Genomic DNA, 21,233 nt, shown 5'->3' on the forward strand with positions numbered 1-21,233 from the left:
ATCCACTTCTCTATCCCATTCACTCTGTTTCCATTTTTGCCACTAAGTTGCTGTTTTCTTTTGTTCTTTTCACACCATCCATATTGTTCCACTCTGCCCCTGTCTTTTCCACTTCTGTGTCTTCTGACCTTTTCCTATAGCTGTTTTCTCTTTTAAGATCCCGCTGGATCTTTTGTGCCAAAACCTTCTGATCCTGTTGATCCCTCTCTTTTGCATTCTCTAAGCAGTCTTCACCTGTCTAATTCTTCCTAACCAGTGAGGTGATGGCACTAGAAGCATAGTACACAAAAGACGGACACATTCCCAGCTGTTGAATATATAGTCTTGATGACAGCAATCCCAGCAGTTGGGATGAACAATTTCAGAGAACATATTTTCTGTCTCTGTGGATTTTTTGGAGGATACTTACACTGTGCTTTCAAGGAATGCAGTCTTTTGCAACAAAATCAGTGAAGTGTTACCATTTGTAGCGCCTTACAGTTTCAATAACCTTTTACAGGACCAAACAGTGGTTCAAACTGGTGAAGTGATCTAGCGTTAAAGTATTTATTTATTGCTGGGGTTGTTTTGTTTGGTTTTTTGGGTTGGATTTTTTGGGGGGGGGGGGTAATTTTTTTTTCTTGGGGGTTGGGGGGAATGTCAGCTCTATAAATCATTGGATCCATAAAGAGAAAACATATTTTAAGGTGCCAGAAATACTTGGTGTGTTTTAGCTAATGTATCTCACCAAAACCTCAACCTTTGCAAGATATCCAGAGTAGAAAACTCAATCCATTCTCTAAATTATGCATAACCTATGGAAGAAGGCAGACAAATTGTAGGCAACTCAAGTGTTTGTAATTTTTTCATCTGTCATATTTGTGCACCTCTGCCACATGAAAATCTGTCAATCACAGTGCCTCTGTGGTGTAGTTAGCATAATGTTCACAGAGAATAAAAGAGCTGCATTATTCAGGATTCTCCCAGTTGTCCCTAGTTATACCATTCAACAGAACAACTGCTAGCGGTAGAGTGGTGGTAATACTAATCTGTTTGAAGAAACTGAGAGGTAAAACAAGTTCACTTGGTTTATTTTTTTTTTAAAAGCTTCACCCCAGTAAATTAGAGAAATATTATTTCAGATATCTAAGAAAGGCATCCTTTGCTTGCTTTTGTCTTACCCATATTTGATCAAGAGTCTTCATGTAATCTGCAAAATATTTGTGACAGTTTTAAACATGATACAGTAGATTTGATTCACTTTGTGCCTATAGCAATTTGAGGCAGATATAATTTTAACTTCTGCAGCGAAAGGCTATTGACTTGCCTGGTGCCTTTACTAGACTGGTTCTGAGGCATTGGTGCCGTTGCCTGATTTACATCTTTGCAAATATATGCAAATACAGAGTATTGCCATATGATCCTAGGTCCCCAGAAGAGCTGGTGACCTACTTGAGTATCTTAGCTAACAGAATAGGAGCTTTTGCCTCTTCACATTTTAAACATTTCAAAAGGCTGGTTTTTTTTTTTTACTTTTTCTACGTACAATTTCTGAAAAGGATACTACAGTGTTTGAATTACAGTAAAGCATCTGAGAGATCAAGGTCTTTCATTTCATTTTGGGAAGGTCTTGAGTTTTCTGTGGCTGGATTGCTGTTTTCTACTGGAGAAGGCAAGAGATCCTCATTTGTGAATTCTCTGGGAAAGCTAGAAGGAGCTGGAATGTCCATAATTTCTTTCCATGGTTTTCCAGGGCACTTGGGGAGAGGAGATTCTGGGCGATCTGGCGGCTCATTAAATAAAGAAGTATCTGGAAGAATTAGTGGTTCTGCAGGTGTACTGGTTTCCTTTCTTGAAACCCCTGGGTTTACTATCTCTGATGCTGTTTCAGCACTGGATGATGGGAGGGTTTTGGTTTGGTCAAAACCACTTTCATTGGACTCCTCAGAAGATTTGGGGTTTGGATGTTTATGTTTACCATTTTTACTGTGTTTTTTATGCCCACACCCATGACCAGGTCTGTGCCTACAACCACTTTGATGCTTATGCCTTCTGTCAGACTCATGATCCTTTTTATGCCCATGTTCATGCCCATGTTCTTGCCCATGTTCATACGCTCGTTTATGCTTGTGTTTATGCTCAGGTTCACTTTCACCTTCTGGTTCCTGTCCGCCATCTTCTCTTGTTTCTTTATCAGGTGTTTGCTCATCTTCTCTTGTTTCTTTATCAGGTTTTTGCTTTTCTTCTTCATTTTTATCAGAGCATGAAATTTCATTTGGCTGATTTAACATAACAAGACTTCGGAAAGGTGTGAATCCGGGAGGCCTTCTTAGTAATACAGTCTAAAAAACATTGCAATAATAACCATATTTCTTAGATAAACAAGAATGATAGTTTCAGATTCAAGAGGTTATCACATTTTTAAAGTAAGCTAAATAATTATTTTTTCTATCCATGATAAGCATGGAAACATAAACATCTTCCTGACTAACTGCAGAGTATTTTAGCAGTTATATGTTAAAAGAAAAACTGAAGTATCACTGAAACTTTGCCATTTTTACATGGGAATGGTACTATAGAGAGGAAAATGTATACTGGTTTTAATTTATGAACAATATAGTTGATTTCTAAGACTAAATGTCCCTGCACTTGTTAGAATATAACACTCCAATGTATAAAACCAATTTGTGCTAAAGACAAACATATATCTGAGTACTCAATACCAAAATGCACAAAAGATCTGGGTTGTTTTGTTATATAAAATGTAACTATTCAATTTTTTGTTTCTAGGTTTGACATATGCATCTTGTAAGACTGCTTAGAAATAATATATATAGGTTAAAGTTGATAATATGAAATATTCAGTTGTTATTGAGTAATCTCCATTTCCCATCTCTGTTGAACTAGAAGATAGAGACTGAATGCACGGTGTGCAGTCACTGTCCAGCATGGGTTTAATTTCTCTCCACCAAAGTGTCTCTAGCTGCAAATCAGAGTTGCTTGGGATGGAGCTAAACTTGAAAGTTGATATGGATATTGTAGTGAAAACGAAGAGGAGAGACATTTATTGTTGATACATAGTGAAACAATAGGTAGTTATGGAGATGCTGAGCACAGTGAAGTTACTGATTATGAATGCAAGTTAATCAATGTCACTTTATGCAGAGTATCTTCTTCATTGGGGAGAATGGGAGTCCCTGCATGTATCAAAAAACCTGCAATCATCAGGACTACAAAAGTTCTGATAATAAAAAAGATTTAAATTTCATTCTGAAATTTTCAAAGTGACCCATGTTGAGGGCTAGTTAATTGTGGAGCTGAGCAGGAAGGAAACTGAAAGATCTTCCAGCAGAGATTGGCAACCCATGGCAGGAGATGCACTACTCATATGAAAAGATTTGCAGATGCTTTTGAAATCCATGGGGAATAATCAGTGCGTTGCCAAATACAAATTTTTGTCTCAAATTTTTAAGCCTCGTATGAAGCGTAATTCAAAGGAGCTGCTGGGGCTTAATATTTCAGAGCTTAACTGATAATTCAAAGGAGTAGTCGACAGGCAGAATGTTCTCTCTGTCCTGTTGCCTTTATACTTCCGTAGTCACTGGGTTATCCACTGTCTCACCTTGTCATGAGTCTGACTCCAATGTAACAAGTTGCTGAGGTTAGAGGTTGAGAGAGAGGAGTGTGGCATTACTGAGGTTGTTAAAAGAACAGTGTGTTCCTTTATATTTGGTACAAAGTCTGGGTTAATTTGGAATGGTTAAAGAATTTAATTACTACCTTGGTTCTATGCTCTACTTATGATGATGGGTAATGAAAAGGGGTCATACCATTGACCGTTCTTTGGAGCAGTTAACCTGGGGAAAGATTTTATTCTCCCATGGGATCACATGAATTTGTGCTTCACATGACAATGGTACCTGTTGACAAAACAAAACCGAACACATTAAGGAAACAAAACAGACACAAAGAAAGAGAGTTGTGCCAGAAAAAATAAACCCCAACAAAAACAAACATTATTTTTTAATAATACTCTTAAATACAAATATACTTAGAACTTTGCCCAAATATCTGTGAAATCCATCTTAGTAATGGACACTTCTTTATTGGGACACATCACTGCTTAGCTTTTTGAGGTTACAGAATACCTGTGTGAACATTTAACTTCAGATTGAAGATTGGATCTTGGAAAATTGGATTTTTCATCTCCAGCACTTTTGGAGCACTAACTGTTTAATCTTCATGATATTCCTAAGAAATATAGTTTATTGGTGATATTTCTCCCTCTAAAAAATTGGGAAGTTGAAGTAGAACAGCATTTTTTTCTATTCAGAGCCTGCTGCAGTGATGGATTTTCAATTCTCACAGGTAAATACTGCTCATTTAATGGGAAAAGAGAGGGGAAATACAGCCTTTCTTTCCCAACCAAATCTCTTGCCAATGGTTTCTGGCCCTGTCAACATTACTTTCCAGTGTCTGGAACACATTTTCCTGGCATCAGCAGTACGCGCTCCTGAAACATCATTCCTTTGCACACCAGTAACTCTCCATTTTCATGTTGTCCTTAGCTGCAAGTCATAGAATCATAGAATGGTTTGGGTTGAAAGGGACCTTAAAGCTCATCTAGTTCCAACCCCCTGCCACAGACCGGGACACCTTCCACTAGACCAGGTTGCTGAAAGCCACATCCGACCTGGCCTTGAACACTGCCAGGGATGGGGCAGCCACAGCTTCACCCTGTGCCAGTGTTTCACCACCCTCACAGTGAAGATTTTTTTACTGATATCTAATCTAAATCTCCCCGCTTTCAGTTTAAAGCCATTCCCTTTGTCCTGTCACTACAGGGAGTGACAGGACTTTGTAAAAAGTCCCTCTCCAGCTTATTTGTAGGTCCCCTTTAGGTTCTAGAAGGCTGTTACAAGGTCTCCCCAACTTTTTCAGACTGTCTCCATAGGAATGCTGCTCCAGCCCCCACATCATCTTTGTGGCCCTCTCTGGACTTGCACTAGCACGTCCACGTCCTTTTTGTGTTGGGGCTTCCAGAGCTGGAGACAGTACTTTAGGTGGGATCTCATGAGAGTGGAGTAGAGAGGGAGAATCACCTCCCTTGACCTGCTGGCCACACTCCTTTTAATACAGCCCAGCATATGGTTGCCTTTCTGGGCTGTGAGTGCACACTGCTGGCTGATGTTGAGCTTCTCATCAACCAACACCCCCAAGTCTTCTCCTCAGGGCTGCTTTCAAGTCCACAGAGTCAGGAGTATTGTAACTCCTTCCTTTCATAGCAGCCTCTTTCCTCCCTTTCCTTGGCTCATTATTATCAGAATAAAGTTCCTTTTGCTTTGCTGTAAGCATTGATCCTGCAGTTGGAGTGACTCAGCGTCACTCAGTTTCACCTTCATTTTTTATTAACATCGACACTGCCTTGGGTTACAAACAGTGAAACATGTCCTGCTTGCTGAAACAAAAGTTTACTGAAAGACATAACAGAACTCAAGGCGTGATTTTACTTAAGTGTTTACAAGTTCTAATGCAAATGAATTTGTCCATGAAGAATATTACAGTTGGCAACATCATCGTTACTTACACTGTCTGATGTGGCTTCACAGTCTTCATTAATTTTTTCAAAGTCTGACTTTGAGCAGTTTGTCTTCCGGACTGCAAATGTTAAATGGTATTTTTGTCCTGCAACCACCTGGAAAATTAGCAAGAAGACTTTCTGTGGTAAAGGCATTTTATTGAAAAGGGTTCACAGGAAATTTTGCTACAAGCTTATACTCCTTACGTTCTGCAAGTCCTGAGCACTGGGACAACATATGTTAAGAACAATATAAAAATATTTGGCAGCAAAGTTATCTGCTTCTAATCAACTTATTTACTCTAATTCCCATTCTCGAAAGTTCCAGCATTGATATAGAAAGAAACAGAAAGGCCACAATAATATCAGCCCCACAGTTTTGGTTTTGTTGTATTTGATGCCTATAGCAATTTCATTAATAACAAATGAAATCATTAGAGATACTTCTGTAGAGAGCCAGATATGATGTAGAAGTGGAATGTGAGTAAAATGAAGTGTGTGATGAACAGGCTCAGTTGAAAATGAACATATTTGCCAAATGCATTAAGGAGAGAAACTGCATGGGTTCAAGAATGTGCCTGGTACGAGTTCTCCTAGTATTTTTTACAGAGCCCAAGATAACGTATCTTGCTTCAGAGATAGCAGGCAAAACATGAAATTCTGTCTCTTTTAAGTCTATTTTTAAAGTGTACGCATGCTAATATCAGCCATGATATGAAAAGTGAGAAAGAAGAAAAAGATTTGAAAGAAGAAAAAAGGTTTAAAAAAAGAAAAAGCACTGATATTATTAGTAAGATAATGTGAGCTATTGAGAAAAACTGTGGTGTGCTTTTACTGCCTCCTCCACTGGTACCTTCATACTCAGAAGCTGTTACCAAAGAATTTTCTGAACTACTCCACCGTCTTATTTCCAATTCTATCCTAAACCTCTGTTTTGGTACGTTGGGACTGTAAACAAGGCAAATGCTGACCAATATTATCCTCCTAATTCTTTGTTCTTCTTTACCCAGCTGTATTTATCTTTACATCTTAAGTTATGCGCAGATATTCTGAATCTAGCTGGAGTGTTATTAGCAGCAGAATCAGTATATAAATAAGCATATTTCTCAGGGAAATTGTGAAGCCCCATTTCTTGGAGCTTATAATGGGGTTGACAGTGTCTAAAATAACATACAGAGTATTGGTGTGGTGATCACATGGGTAGTTTCACCTAATCGTTCTTGTTTTACTTTAAAAGTCTAAGGTATATTAAAAAAGGCTGGTTAAAAGTGGGGTAGGTATGCAGAAATCAGATACCCTAAATTAACCTTCTCTCCATGCTTTTAAAATCATGTTGTTAAAAAATAAATAAATAAATAAATCAAGAGATGGGAGGTTTTTAATTCACTTCTGAATTCAATCCAAGATAGATAAAACTTAGCAAGTAAATTGCATGGATATTTCAGTTACCACATATTGCCATATGAATGATAATATGTGTAAAACATTATTTAGAGAAAAAATTATTTAGAGAAAAACATTATTTGAAATAGAATACAAACTTTAGCTAACAGTCAGCTCAGACCAATAACACTGCCATATCTGTTCCTCGTGTCTGTGGTATATCCCAACCTGAACTGTTGCTGCTTCTATTTCTCCACTTTTGTAGTAGAAATCATCATTGCTTTCCGAATTATACTTCTCCATGGAAACCTTCAGTAGTTCCTTCAGTTCTGGACTGTCTTTTGAGACAGTCTTCGGACAACCAGTTTGAGTGGCAGGAATTACTGTCTCTTCAACTGAAAGAAACCGACAGATTTCAGATCTAAGGAACAAAAAATTCAATGTAGATAAAAGCTGGAAAAAAAGGCTATAAAGCCCTGCCTTCTGGAACACTTCATATTTGGCTCTATCAAATGAAACCGAAGTATCTTTGAGTTTTATATGATCAGCATGATCATATCTTAGTTATCTAAAAGAGCACTGCATCAGCACCTGGTGTCACATTGGACACTGAACAGTTTACTCACAGAAACAAGAATGATGTGTACCAATTGTGGGTAGCTAGCAAATAAAAGAGAGGGAACATCTAGGCATATGGAAAGACCTGACTCAGGTGAAACAAGAGGTGTATGTTATTGGCAATGAATGAGTGTGTGGAAAAATGCCATTATCATCTGTTGAAGAAAAACAAGTTTGAATGAGTGAGAATGCAGCACTTACTACATGGAGTAGTACTGTATACCCTGTTGTAAAGCTCTGAAGCTGTGATAACCTGTGTCCAAATAGATGGTTGGAGGAAAAAGTAACAATAAGAAGGCCATTTGGGAGTTTGACTGCAATGAACTTATAAATTCTAAGAAATTTATTTACTGGGGAAAAAAAAAAGCCTCTAACATAACAAACATAAATATAGCTATGCAATAGAAAGTGAACAATGGTAGCATCAATAGCTGAATTACCAATTTTGGACAAAATCTTAAAGTCCGCAGCTCCTTTCCCTTTCAAAAGATTGGCGTTCTTTGGAATGTTAGAAGAAGCCACTCATTAAACGATATTAACTTGCTTGTCATTGTGGTGGAAAAGGAATTAATTCTTGCAGGACAGTTTTACTCTTTGAGTTTGTTAATCTCCAAGTGAGAGTCAGCAACCACCTCCATGTCATAGAAATAGGACAGTATACAAATGATAAAATGTAACTTTTAACTGCGTAAGAAGTACTTGTAGGAAGTGAAAAGTCTGTGGTCATTTTTCATTAAGAGGCAGTGCTTTTCTGGTCCCATAAGAATTGCTTTCTTGTTATTACCTGTTTTCGTCTCTTGTATTTTTACTTTGTCTTTCTTTTTACAATTGTAAAAAAAAATTGAAAACTGCAGAACTTGGAAAATTGATAGTGCCTATGACATACCTGGAAGCTTGCACTGGTTTGCAATATCCACAATCACTTCCTGAAGACTTTGATATGCTTTGGCATCACATTTACCTACACGCTAGAGTAAAAAACGCAAAACAGCTTGTTATTTAGAAATAATGAACAAGCTCATGTCCTAAGTGAGCATACTATTAAGTCAAGCATACTACTAATAATTCCTTCCTTCCTTCAATATACTGAGAGGAAGAAGTCTGAAAGGTAGTCTGCAGAGGCAACAGATGATTAGGGTTCAAAGGGACCACTCAGGGAAAATAAAACCATAAAAGAGAAGCTAAATGGACTATTTGTATGTGTTCATTACAGAAGGAAACAGGGAGGTTTACAAGCCAGAATCCTGTTCTATGGAGAACTCACTAGATTTTTTCTCTCAAACTGTGAAGACCAAAAAGAAGATTATGCAATTAACAAATCAAACATTATTAAGTTTCTTGTATTTACTCAGGTGTTCTAAAGAAACCCCGGTAGATGACTTGTTTAAAATTGTCTTGGTATCTTAGAGCTAGAAGAAAGCAGATATTGCTCCAGTTCTTTTTGAAAAAGGTTATAAACCCATAAAACTGATGTTTGTACCATTCCAGTGATTAGAAATAGTCAGAAGGAAAGAACTAGGAGGCATGAATACATCAAGGAGAGACCCAGATTTCTGTAGTAAACAGAAGTCATATTTTGCATATTTATCAAAGTTCTTCAAAAGCATCAGCAAAAGTGGGTAAAGAGACCTGTTGATAAAGTATATGTAGATTTTAAAAAAGGTTTCAGTGAAGTCTCTTATCAGAGACTCTAAAAGAAACTAATCAACTGTAGAATTAGATCTTAGGGCTGTGACGGATACTATTTTCAAACCATCCATAAAAAAATCTGCTTAGTTGTTGGTTTAGAAAAAATAGTACAAAATAATGTCAAGGCTTATTGTCCAGGTTAAAGAGAATGACATTATGCTCCACTGAAGTAGTTCTGTGGTTCACATGCATGGTGGATACAGGGTGCTCCTGGTATCCTCCCATTTCAAAATGAATAGTACAGAGCTAAATAAAGGTGTGAAATAACTTCCATGGAATTTGATCATTCCAACGTATGGAATATTCTTGGAATACATATTCTAATAATACCTGCTGATGATCTATTAGCAAGGCTTCTTAGCAGTTCAGGGGATAAGCGATAAAAATCTAATCCCACTAACCCTGTGTGATCAAAGCAGTATGTGAATGAGGTAGCACTCCTGCATTAGGTGAGGTGACAGAAGTCATTACATCTAGGTGACAGACTGTGAAATTCAGGCTCAAGCAGATTAAGTAACTTGCTTAAGGTTTAAAGGCAAGTGTGGGTAACGAAAAGATTTGCTTCAGCTAGTCTGATTCTCACTCTTCTATTATTTACCAGTGTTTTCATTCTTTCCTTTTTTGATCAATGCTTCTAAACATGCCAAAGCATTCTTGAGACATCCAAGGAGCAATTTTTGAGCAAGAGAAGCTCTTGAATGTAACATTCAACAGTGCACTTCCACAACAGCTGAAACAGATGTGAGCTGGGACTCCTGCGGTTCCTTCCTTCCCATTTACCACCACTGTTCATTACTATTCTGTGTTCCTGCTCTCTACCTCATATTTGCAGAAGCATTTTTCTGGCTCCTGAGAGGGAGTTAATTCTGTTCCAGATCAGAGGAAGTACCTGGTTTTGCAGTACTGTTTAGCAGGCTAGTGTAGGTATGTTTGTTAAGAAATGTCTTTTGAAGCTCTCTTATTTGGACTATGGTAGGGGTAAAGTGATAATTCAGCTACTTACTTTTCTTTGAAAATATGTCTTAAGCTGGAAAAATAGCGCTAATTTTAATTATCGGGTTTGGGATTGTAGCTGAGTAACTCCTTGAATATCTGGATAGGAGCTTCTCAAGGGATTTATTATGTGGGTGAGACTCTTCAGATTCTGTAGAGTAATCTGTAAGCATTTCAGTGGTCATCTTAGTAACCAATTCAGGAGAAGACAGATGTTTTAATTGCATAATTAGCTATCTACAAGCCTGGATTTAAACTTCATTCACAAAGTGAAGCAAGTCTATAAATATTTTCTTGAGCCAGATATCAATGATTATTTGTTAATATGATGTTTTCTTGATTAATGGATTTTGAAGATTACTTACACCTCTGGAAGTGGTTTTGCATTCTGGAGTTAAATCTTGAAATTGGTCTTTGGAGCAATTAGTCTCCTCAATTTCATATTTAATTTCATAATTCCATCCAGCTACCACCTAGAACAGATGTTTTGGAGATACATCATGTAAACCAATACAAACTTGGAACTTAAACTATTAAATGTGATTAGCAAAGAGAGCAAAACAACTTTTCTAGTGCCTTCCATCCATCAAATCACCTTGCAGTCATTGACCCTTAGAGTATTCATGGAAAGCAAAAAGAAACCAAACTTGTTCTTGTGGTACAAAAAGTAAACTAAGCCATGCATACACTAGAAGCACACTTTGTATTTAGATTCCACTTCTGGCAAGCCTGCAGCCTCATGATGGTTGGTTTCTTGTGCTTTCCTCCAAAGTATCTGTTACTTATTACTCCCAGTGACAGGGAGCTGGTCTAGATAGATGACTATACTAATACAGCTTGGCAAGTCCTATGTTCCTGAGCATGGGACATAGCAAAGCAGTATCTGAATAATGTAGCTTTATACTGCTGACATCATTTGTTATTGACTGTTCTGCATTTATCATCTACCTATAATTCTGTCTGCCTAGGGCTTTACCTTCCTCTGCCTGATGTTTTGTCCAGATTTGTGACCCTTTTTTTTTATTTTCTCTCCTGGAAGTGATTCAGTTTTCCTCACTATGGCTACTGCTGCTCAGCCGTGAAATCTCTCCACGTCACAGTGTTGGACTAAAAAGGGGAAATAAGAATCAAATATAGGAACTTTCTATCCCAGCTCAATTAAAGTGCAGGGCTCTGACTACTCTGTTGGCCAGAAGTGTCATGATGGTTCTCTTTCCAGCTGCTGGATTGTAGTCTGTCTGTGGCATTTTGTCATGTGGCTTAAATGTTGTGCAACCTTGTCCTTCAGCTAAGAGGATCATTGCCATCAGTAAATAGAGAAAGGACAGTTTGAGTTAAATCATGGGTCAAATTGATATGAGACCAGAAATGCTTTTTGGCTAAGTAAATACATACACATACAAAGAAAAGGGTCTGTATTTGGTGTTAGGTTATATACTGGTTAAAAAACAAATAGAAACTGTACCTTCTAGCAACAATCACACTAATCTGAGGGAAAGCCTTTCACAGGGAAATAATTGTTGCTTGGAATGCTAGATGACACAGAATTTCTGCAACTTGAGAAGTCATTTCTTTCAAAGCAGATATTCCTGTGTGAAGAAATCTTTCAGCAAGTGGCATGTTGGCGTTTTGTTTTTCTTACCCAGTTTTCCTATATGGGGTTTACTTGTCCTATAGTGTATAGCAGCTGCTGACATATGAGTCCTAATGCATTGCAAAAACCTAGATGCCTGCTGCTGTTTGAGAGGCTGAAGAGTGTATGAGACATCTGTGCAGGCTGGCAGTTTTGGCACAGCACCTAGGAGAGATCTGCTTTTGCTGGAGCTTCAGGGAGAGGCCAAGTAGAATACTCGAGAGTCTTGAAGATGACACAAGATGCCTGTGTCATCAGTGAATGCAAATAAACTGGGGCTGAACACTGGTTAGATGGAACTGCAGATAAAGTATGTTTACTATCAGTTGAAAGCTCTGAAAATCCAGTAGGTAACGATTTATAATTTCTTATAAATGAGAATTATTTACAGGGTCTACTCTGTATGTGTTTTGTAAGCTTTTATTATGAATTATAAGCTAACTTAAAAATCAGAAACATGTACATGAAATAATCAGGGTCTGGAGTTTTGTGGGGTTTTTTTGGTAAAACTTAGAGAAAAATCATACACAAACCTGTCTTTTAGCTTCTTGTATTTCCACAAGCTTAAAAAGGGCAGGTTCAGCACTGTGCGTGTTAAACTTCTGAATGGCTTGTTTCAGAATTTCTGACACTACTGAACTGTCACTTGATATAGGATGAAAGCATCCAAGACATGTAGCCTGAGTAAGTGTTATCTTTGGCGTAGCTGGAAAGGAAACAAAACAAAACAAACAAAAAAAAGACTTTGTGTAAAACAGCCTCAAGTTTTAATTTTTCCTATGTGGGAATGAGAGAAAAGGTTCAATGAGCTAGAACCTTCTCTGCATTTAATTGGGATGAGCAAAACCCACATTTCAGTTTCAGGGCCTGCAAAGACATTCACTGCATCATGGTTTTTTTTGTGGTGGTAGGTGGCATCCATGACATTAGGATCCAGGCGTAGTTTCAGCAGCAAACTTCATTCAGAGGAGTGGGTGAATTCAGGAGTCATTGAATCTCTGAATCTGACACCATTAAGGAAGGGTCATCCCTCATTCAGTCAGGCTAGAGCCACTGGAGGCTACAACTAAGGAGATGTTTTTTCAGATTCTTCAAAGCTCAACCACTGTGGGCAGCCGCTTACTGTCCTCACCATGTTTCAGGGTGTGGACTTTGGCAGGTGTGTTTTGGCTCACCCATGCGAACTGCTCAGACTTTGAGCTCCTTTGGGAATGTAGTTGAACTATTTTACTGGTGTGCTGTTTGAACCCCCCTGCTAGTAGCTGTGGCTGCCAGTTACCACTTGGTGTTACCTTCAGGATTAACCAGCTGGATTGTCTGTGGATAGACAAGCTTGATGGGGATGCTCAAACTTCTGTTTCCTACTCCTAATCCTATTAACTCTCTTTCCTTTCTAGTAATCATGGATTGGATTTTCATAAATTAATTTTATAGTTCAGTACATAAATCAATTTCATGATTCAGTGAGCTTGAGAATGAAAGTGGGACAATATGTGGTCTCTGTGGAATTGAAGTAAAATTTGTGTGCCTGATCCTCAGCTGGCATAAACTGGCTTTAATGGAGTTAAGCCAGCTTCCACTAGCCAGGAAACCATCCACAGTCAGTATGATCAAACTGTTCCACCAAGAAGGCTGAACAGTATGATACCTGACATAGTGGGGAAATCCCTCACCAGATAGGGTCTATTGTTTCACTCTTTCTGTTTTAATCCTTCAGATTTGATTTGTCTCTTCTGTACATTGTGAATATCTCGGTGTAAGCAATACTATTTAGTCTTAGCTCTCCAAGGGGTACTTGAGCAAAGTCCTGCCCCTCGTATTCGTATCTTCACTTATCTTGACTGACAAATATATATGTGTTACAGAAAAATGTGATCATGTTTCCAGGGAGTAATCACAAAGTAGATAATAAAACATAAAGTGACTATAGTCACTATGGTACCAACGTTTTCATAAATGCTGAACAAACGTGTATTCTTTTTTCAGAATTGTTATGACTTGTGAAGAGGAGGTGAGCTGCTTAGGCTGAATAGATAATTCATTTATGTATGTTTTATTAGTTTTCTAAGCAAAGACTCAAATGCAAATTTCCTTCCCATGCATTCTCTGTAGGATTCACGCACCTTCTACTGGCAACTAGATGTCACCATTGCCCTACAAATGTGTCTAAATCAAGCAGTGTTTATTCAGTAGCAGAACATGGAGTTTGTGTGTACTGCAGTTCCTAGAACGGCACTGGCTGTAGGTATAGACCTTTAAGCTTTAAACAAGATAATTAGGATCAAAAAACCCCAAAGATAAGCTGCAAAGATCTCAGAAATCTGTAGTTAATATGCATTTAAGCTCCCAGCTACCAGTTAGTTTAAAACTAGCTTGGATATGTCTTACCTGAACACTGGGCATAAGCACATGGAGATCTCAGTTGCAAAGCTTTAAAGCACTGATCTTTTTCTGATACAGAAAATTACTATGTGAACATAGTCATGTATGAATGTCTTACAGGCAAGAAATGTAGTACTGCTTATTGTTAAGGTCTAAAAGGTATCACAGTCTCTCATACATAATTACCTCACTGCTAGATTTTTATTTTGTAAATTAATTTTTTCTTTTTTTTTTCTTGGGGGTAAATGCTCTTTTAGTACACAAACAGAAATAATTAGTAATATTTAGTTTGGAGAAAATTTAAGATACAATTTTGTCATATAGTTTTTTTCTAATGATTTCTGGTGCAATTTTATACTTGAATAAGTAAGGACAGAAAATTAAAGTTTGAGAAGTGGTATCTAGTCTCTAAGTTACTGATATGTTTTGATCTTAAGCAAATTCATTGTAATTTGGTATAATTCCAGTGTTTGAAGAAACTTTCTACACATGCATGTGCTGGTTTTCATTACCTTGGACAGACACTGACAGTGCTTCACTGACTTAGTCTATATGTGTATAATTGTGAAATGAAATTTTGTCTTTAACATGTAATTGCTTAAGGATGATTATTTATAAATGTCTGAATAGAACAATAAGGAGCTCTTTAAAATTACCTGAAAGTCTGGTATTATGTGTTTCCCATTCTTATTTGTCAATGTACTTGTTGAATGCTGCCCCAAACAGTTTCATACCTGAAAAGATTTTGCAGTCTTGTAAAACATTACTTGTTTTTTCAGCATTATTCATGTGAACTTGAGCTGTGCATTCTCCCGTTTTCTGCAAAAACATATAATAGCATTTGGCTTAAACTTGCTGAAGAAAAAGGCAATGCCATTTATTTCTATAGCTGTTGAACAAAGCTGACAGTTGCAAGTTGAGTTTGGGGAACGAGTTCATACGTACACTTGCAGTAATGTCTAATTTGCTGGTTTGTTACCCAAAAAGGAACAATTTTGTTTGTGAGGAGAGTAGGGGATGAACTGAGCAGATAGTTTGGAAGATTGCTTTGTATCATGATTGATGCGTGTTAATTAACTAAAGAATTTGCAGTCAGAATAATGGAACTGAACACATCCTCATAAATGAAGTCTGTATAAATTTTGTATTTACCTCATTTCCACACTGCCAGGACAAGATATGCAGCAATGGCCATGGCATTTCACGTTGGTTCAAATGATATCACAACCATCCCTTTTTTTGCATTGTGTACTGTGGGAAATAACAGTGACTTCCACTGGATATATGCAGTGTTCCTGCCCACTGTGCGTGCCCCAATTGTATCTCCTCTAGGTGCCTTCTAGCAGCACGAGCCAGGCAGGCTTTATACTGCTAAAAGTCCTCTGGTAAATTTTCTGCCATAGTGGCTTCCATATCAGTACTTCTGTTGGTGCAGATCTGAAGTCAGTTTGGTTGTGCAAGTTTCCATTAATTAACAGGAAGTTTTACAGCCCTCACGCTCTCCGTGCATCTTATGTTGAATTTATGGTGAACCTTCCTATTGGAGCACTGAAATGTTCCCTTCTGTACGTATTCAGGATTATAACAGTCAACTCATTTTATAATGGTTAACTTTAGAGTTGTAAACATTTCTGTACTGTACTTTAATCCTCTCAAAAGCAACACAGCTACAAAAGCTAAATTCTCTGCTGTATTTTTCCCAAGCATCTGCAGTCCTGGTCATTACGGTGATGTTTCTGCACAGAGGACTTTTAAAGAGGACAGATACTTACAGTCTCTGCAGGTACTTTGTAATCACAGTCTTGCCAGAGTTTGTTTTCCTCAGTGCCACAAGTGGTTTCCCGTATTTGATATTTCACATAGAATTGTGCGTCTGGACCTGCCTGCATAAAAATATGCATGTGATTGTTTGTGTAGTGATAGATCAGGTGAAAAGATAAGAGCTTCAAAAGATAAATACTATCCATTTTATAGTATGGTCTCAGATTAGCTTCTGGTCTCCATACAAGGTCTCCCAAGTCTTCGTAATTCAACAATTAACTTACCTAATTATATTAATGAGCCCTTACCTACAAAGGTAGGTAATATGTTGACAATATGTTGACAAAATAGATGCAGTATGCTCAGCCACCTTCATTTTAACTTATAGTACCAAGATTTTTAAAACCAGAGATAAGTAGTTATATTCATACTCATATTGTGAATGCTCCATCCCTGGCGGTGTTCAAGGCCAGGTTGGACAGAGCCTTGAGTGACATAGTTTAGTGCGAGGTGTCCCTGCCCATGGCAGGGGGGTTGGAACTAGATGATCTTAAGGTCGTTTCCAACCCTAACTATTCTATAGTTCTACGAAATGTACTCCAAATAAGCAAATTTGGGTTGCTGCTCAAATAGTTAGCATAATTACCAGCTTGGACTGTGCTCCTGTCTGACTCGTTCACTCTCACTCTTGGCCTTCTCCCAGATCTGTCTACTTTCATTCTGTACAACTCTATAGGCAGTCCAGAAACAACAGCCAGCAACCCTCAGGCAGGCTGGCAGTGCCCAAACTGCCTTTACGCTATGGTGACAGGGTACTTCAGCTGCCTTGCCTACTCGGTGGAAAGGGATGAGGAGGTTGTATGCTCTGGAGACAGCCTTTGGCAGTGCCTGCAGTTTTCCTCTAGGCGTTATAGGCTGTGCTGCTCATGATGGTAGATTATATGGGGAAATATATGATGGTATTTCATCTATAAGACAAAATACAGGCAAAGCATTAAATGAAGTTTGGCCCAGCCTGTGAAAGTGTTTCTGATGTTGGTAAATCAGCAGGGGCAGTTTCTCCTTGACATAAACTGAGTAGTGAGACTGTGCCTACAGGTAACATTAACACACTGCGAGGTTTGTGGTTAATCCTTTAGAGGAGATATAAAGCCAGAAGTTACTGATCTTTTACAGCCACTAAAGCTGCTCTGCCAAAGTGCCTTTTCAAGTACAAACACAGGCAGTTGCTAGACTTTAACACCAGTTATCCTCAAATGATACTGCTGGAGAATTAAATTACAGTTCTTGCCTTAGTGGTACCAAGAACATGAAGCTGAACTGATGCAGGTGGAACATACTGGATTTACACTTGTGTAGACACAGAACTAGATACTGTGTTCTCTCAATTTCTGTCGCGTATTGCTACGACTACAAAGAGGTGTAGAGGTAACTGATACAATGGTTGAGGGTTCTAAAACAGGATGAAAGAGTCTCTAAAAATGTAAGGGACTTAATCCTCAGCAGGTATAAATTAACATTTATGGAGCTGCATCAGATTATACTACTGGGGATGTGGACTTAAAAAGAGCCGAATTCTGTTTTCTGTTACAGTGTTCCAAGTCTGCAGTAAATCAACTCAGTGAGTAAATGAAAGAAGTGAGAGAAGACATTGTTTCTGTATTTGTTGCTGGTCTATTTCATTATTATAAAGAATAGCTATACCTTTAACTGGGGCAGGTTCAGTCTTTCACCAGTCAGCTTTTATGTTTTACTAACTTATCAATAATAAATGTACATGAATATGTAATACCCAGCTATTTAATTAATGCATTCAACATTGTGAGACTAACAATGAGCAAAGTCTATACTCTTTTTAGAAAAAGAATAACGAATATGAAGAAACCTCTATTGCAGATTCGTTTTTTTTACTTAACATCATAGTCAGATCAATGATTCAAAGTAATAATTGATTTCCACCTCAGATCTTTTAAGAAAAGGAAGGATGGATATCTAGAGAAAGATAAATAATAATTGCAATAAATATGTATTCTTAAAAATAGCACATTGTTTAAGATAAAATACTGAAACTGTCTGTCCTTTGAGACTATCAGCAAAAGGAAGGTGACGCTACAGCTCTGATATAAAGATGTTTGCATTTGGCTGTTGTTAAAGATGTGTGTTGTTCAGTGAAGACAGTGAGACTATTCATTTTTTTAATGTTAGTTGCATAAAGGGTTTCCCAGATTTTAGTCTTTGTCACTACATGATAAAATCTCCCCAGTTCGAAAACAGGAAAACCAGAGGGTAGGTGCCACGGGATGTGAGTAGTTTAAAGCGTTTAACAATTCATGTCCCGTTTCTGGGTAAAAGTGTCTTGTGATTTTGTGGTGCAAAATATTCTCTCTGACACTGCATTTCTTGTGTTTTACATCTCAAAATCCAATCCAGTAGAAAAAAATGCTAATATTGTTTTCAAGTAAAGTAATGCTTGTCATTATTATGGTAATATCATCTTTGTATGCCTCTCAGAGGTAAATACTCTTTTGTTAGATTAACACTATGCAGAAGGACTCCAGGCAAAGGATCATGTTTCATTCTTTTTTTCTTCTGTAATTTTAGCTGTCACCCTATTTGTCTAAAATACCACCTAGTGCTTTTAAATAGATCTGTGACTAGGGACTAGTGTCAATCGAATAATAGTCACAAATAATTTATTCACAGTATTGCCAAATTTTATGAGGTCTTTCTTTTTCATATGTGCTACCAGCTCTTCCCATGTCAAGATAATATTAATATTTTTTAGAAAGTATGGTTTTGCCATTGATCTGACAACCTTACTGATAATGGAAAGGGAAAGGATTCCCAATAGAGAAAGAAGAATTGAGAGTGGACTAGTAAGACACACTGTATTAGTGGTAGAAATGTTCTATTCTTTAGTCCCTGCATTAATAAGCAGTTCACCAGCACACATAATGATGTTGATAAGAACATAATAAACATTGCTTGTTACAGTAGTATCTTACTGTGCAAGTAATTTCTTTGATTTTTTTAAAATGTTCTGGAATATGCTTTGCTGTCATGCTTACTTTCTTATGAACGAGAGAGAGAGAATCCGATTCAGAGTGCATAAACAATTCGAGCCTTCTTTTTTTTTCTTTCAAAGTCTACTTACAGTTCTTTTGGCTTCCGTCACCATGTATAGAGCAAATTGATTACCGGTTGCTCTGTCTCCATTGTATTTCTTCAGCGCTGCATCGACGGCTTTAAAGACATCAGGATTGTCACAGTCCAAAAACTCAAACAGAAGAGGTGTGGCTCTGCCAGAGAAAAAACTACAACAGAGTGCTAGTACAATAAAATAGATCATAATTAGATAAAAAAGCCCCCCTGAACTAGAGGGCTCTTTAAAAACCAAGTGGAAGAGGAATGCTTGACAGGGTTTTAGTCACCTCTTCTGTTTTTCAGGAGCTACAGCTAAATAAACAGAATGAGTGGGTTGCTGGGGTTGGTTGGTTTTCATCATACCCTGTTTATACTGCAAATAAACTTCTGAGTTTATCTAAATAAACTTTGTGTGGTCACCAGAATGACACTAAGGCTATCCACCTGACATCAAGATAACAGGCTAAATGGCTGCAGCTGGGGACAGGATTAAACTAAGCAGGATGGTGGCCCCTGGGCAAAAGAGAAAGCAGAATGTTTGTAGGTTTCTAGCTTCTTAACATCTGAACTGCTACTGCGAATCTATTTTTGAAGGCTTAAATAAAACACCCAAGAAGGTGACAGTGGCAATGAAGTTCTGGTTCTGGACAACTACCCTGTAAATTTTATAGATCTGTTTAGTGTTCATACTGCAGTAGTTCTGAGAAGTCAGAACATGTTTGAAAAAAGCCTTTGGACAGATGCATGTCATTGTCACATAACTCTTCAATAACACTTGATAAACCTTGTCCTTCATGCTACTGTTGGAAGTGTCCATCTGCCACCATATGGCAACTACCTTTGGACCACGGATTAGTTAGTATTTAGAATGTTTTGTTATCATTACAGATATGGAAAGTGATGCCCACGAACAAGAGATTAAGTAATGTTGCCTGTGTCTGTCAGACCCAGAATTAGAGCTGGCTGGGAACATCTGGTGCTTATCTTCAATATTGAACACCAAATAGTTTTGCTTTAAATCCATGCACACTTTAGGATTGCCTCAGCTCCGGCATTCTATTTGTATCTTGCTGTATTGGGTTTGCATGGCGTGGTTTTGGTAGCAGGGGGTTCAGGTGTAGCTTTTATGAGAAGCTGCTAAAAGTTTCCCCCATGTCCGATGGAGCCAATGCCAGCCAGCTCCAAGATGGAGCTGCTGCTGGCCAAGGCTGAGCCAATCAGCAAGCGGTAGTGCCTCTGGGATAATGCATTAAGAAGGAGGGGGGGAAGCTGCACAATGGAAACTTCAGCTGGAGAAGGGAGTGAAAACATGAGAGAGAAACAGCCCTGCAGACACCAAGGTCAGTGAAGAAAGAGGAGGAGGTGCTCCAGGCGCTGGAGCAGAGAAACCGCTGCAGCCCATGGGGTGGCCCATGGTGAAGAGGCTGTCCCCCTGCAGCGCATGGAGGTCCATGGTGGATCAGGGGGATGGCCAAAGGAGGCTATGACCCTGTGGGAAGCCTGCGCTGGAGCAGACTCCTGGCAGGACCTCTGACCCCATGGAGAGAGGAGCCCACATGGAGTAGGTTTGCTGCAGGACTTGTGACCCCGCAGGGACGCACACTGGAGCAGTCTGTTCCTGAAGGACTGCACCCTGTGGAAGTGACCCGCACTGTTCATGAAGAACTGCAGCCCATGGGAAGGACTCACGTTGGAGAAATTAGTGGAGGATTGTTTCCTGTGGGAGGGACCCCACTCTGGAGCAGGGGAAGAATGTGGGGAGTCCTCCTCTCTCTGGGGAGGAAGGAGCAGCAGAGACAATGTGTGATTCTATGACCACAACCCCCATTCACTGTCCCCCTGCACCACTGGGATGGGAGGAGGTGGAGAATGGAGGAGTTCAGCCTAGGAAGAAGGGAGAGATGGGTGGAAGGTGTTTTTAAGATGTAATTTTATTTCTCATTATTCTACTCTGATTTGATTGGTAATAAACTAAACTAATTTCTCCAAGTCAAGTCTGTTTTGCCCATGACAATAATTGCTGAGTGATCGCTCCCTGTCCTTATCTCAACCCATGAGCCTTTGGTTATATTT

General features: G+C 38.5%; 2 protein-coding genes across 2 annotated transcripts in view; one reads left to right on the plus strand and one right to left on the minus strand.

Annotated features, from left to right (window-relative positions):
• Positions 1–21,233, plus strand: part of SENP5 (SUMO specific peptidase 5) — a 155,067-nt gene that overhangs the window by 14,102 nt on the left and 119,732 nt on the right. The gene's annotated exons all lie outside the window — the stretch shown is intronic.
• Positions 611–19,493, minus strand: KNG1 (kininogen 1). Its single transcript, XM_030494567.1, has 10 exons — positions 19,171–19,493; positions 16,028–16,138; positions 14,990–15,074; positions 12,407–12,579; positions 10,606–10,713; positions 8,445–8,526; positions 7,169–7,335; positions 5,567–5,674; positions 3,810–3,899; positions 611–2,321 (listed from the first exon to the last, which is right to left on the minus strand). Exons 1-10 carry the CDS (start codon positions 19,363–19,365, stop codon positions 1,557–1,559), a joined length of 1,884 nt encoding a protein of 627 aa, XP_030350427.1. The 5' UTR covers positions 19,366–19,493; the 3' UTR covers positions 611–1,556.

This window comes from Strigops habroptila, chromosome 8 (genome assembly GCF_004027225.2).
Source record: "Strigops habroptila isolate Jane chromosome 8, bStrHab1.2.pri, whole genome shotgun sequence".
NCBI classification, from domain to species: domain Eukaryota; kingdom Metazoa; phylum Chordata; class Aves; order Psittaciformes; family Psittacidae; genus Strigops; species Strigops habroptila.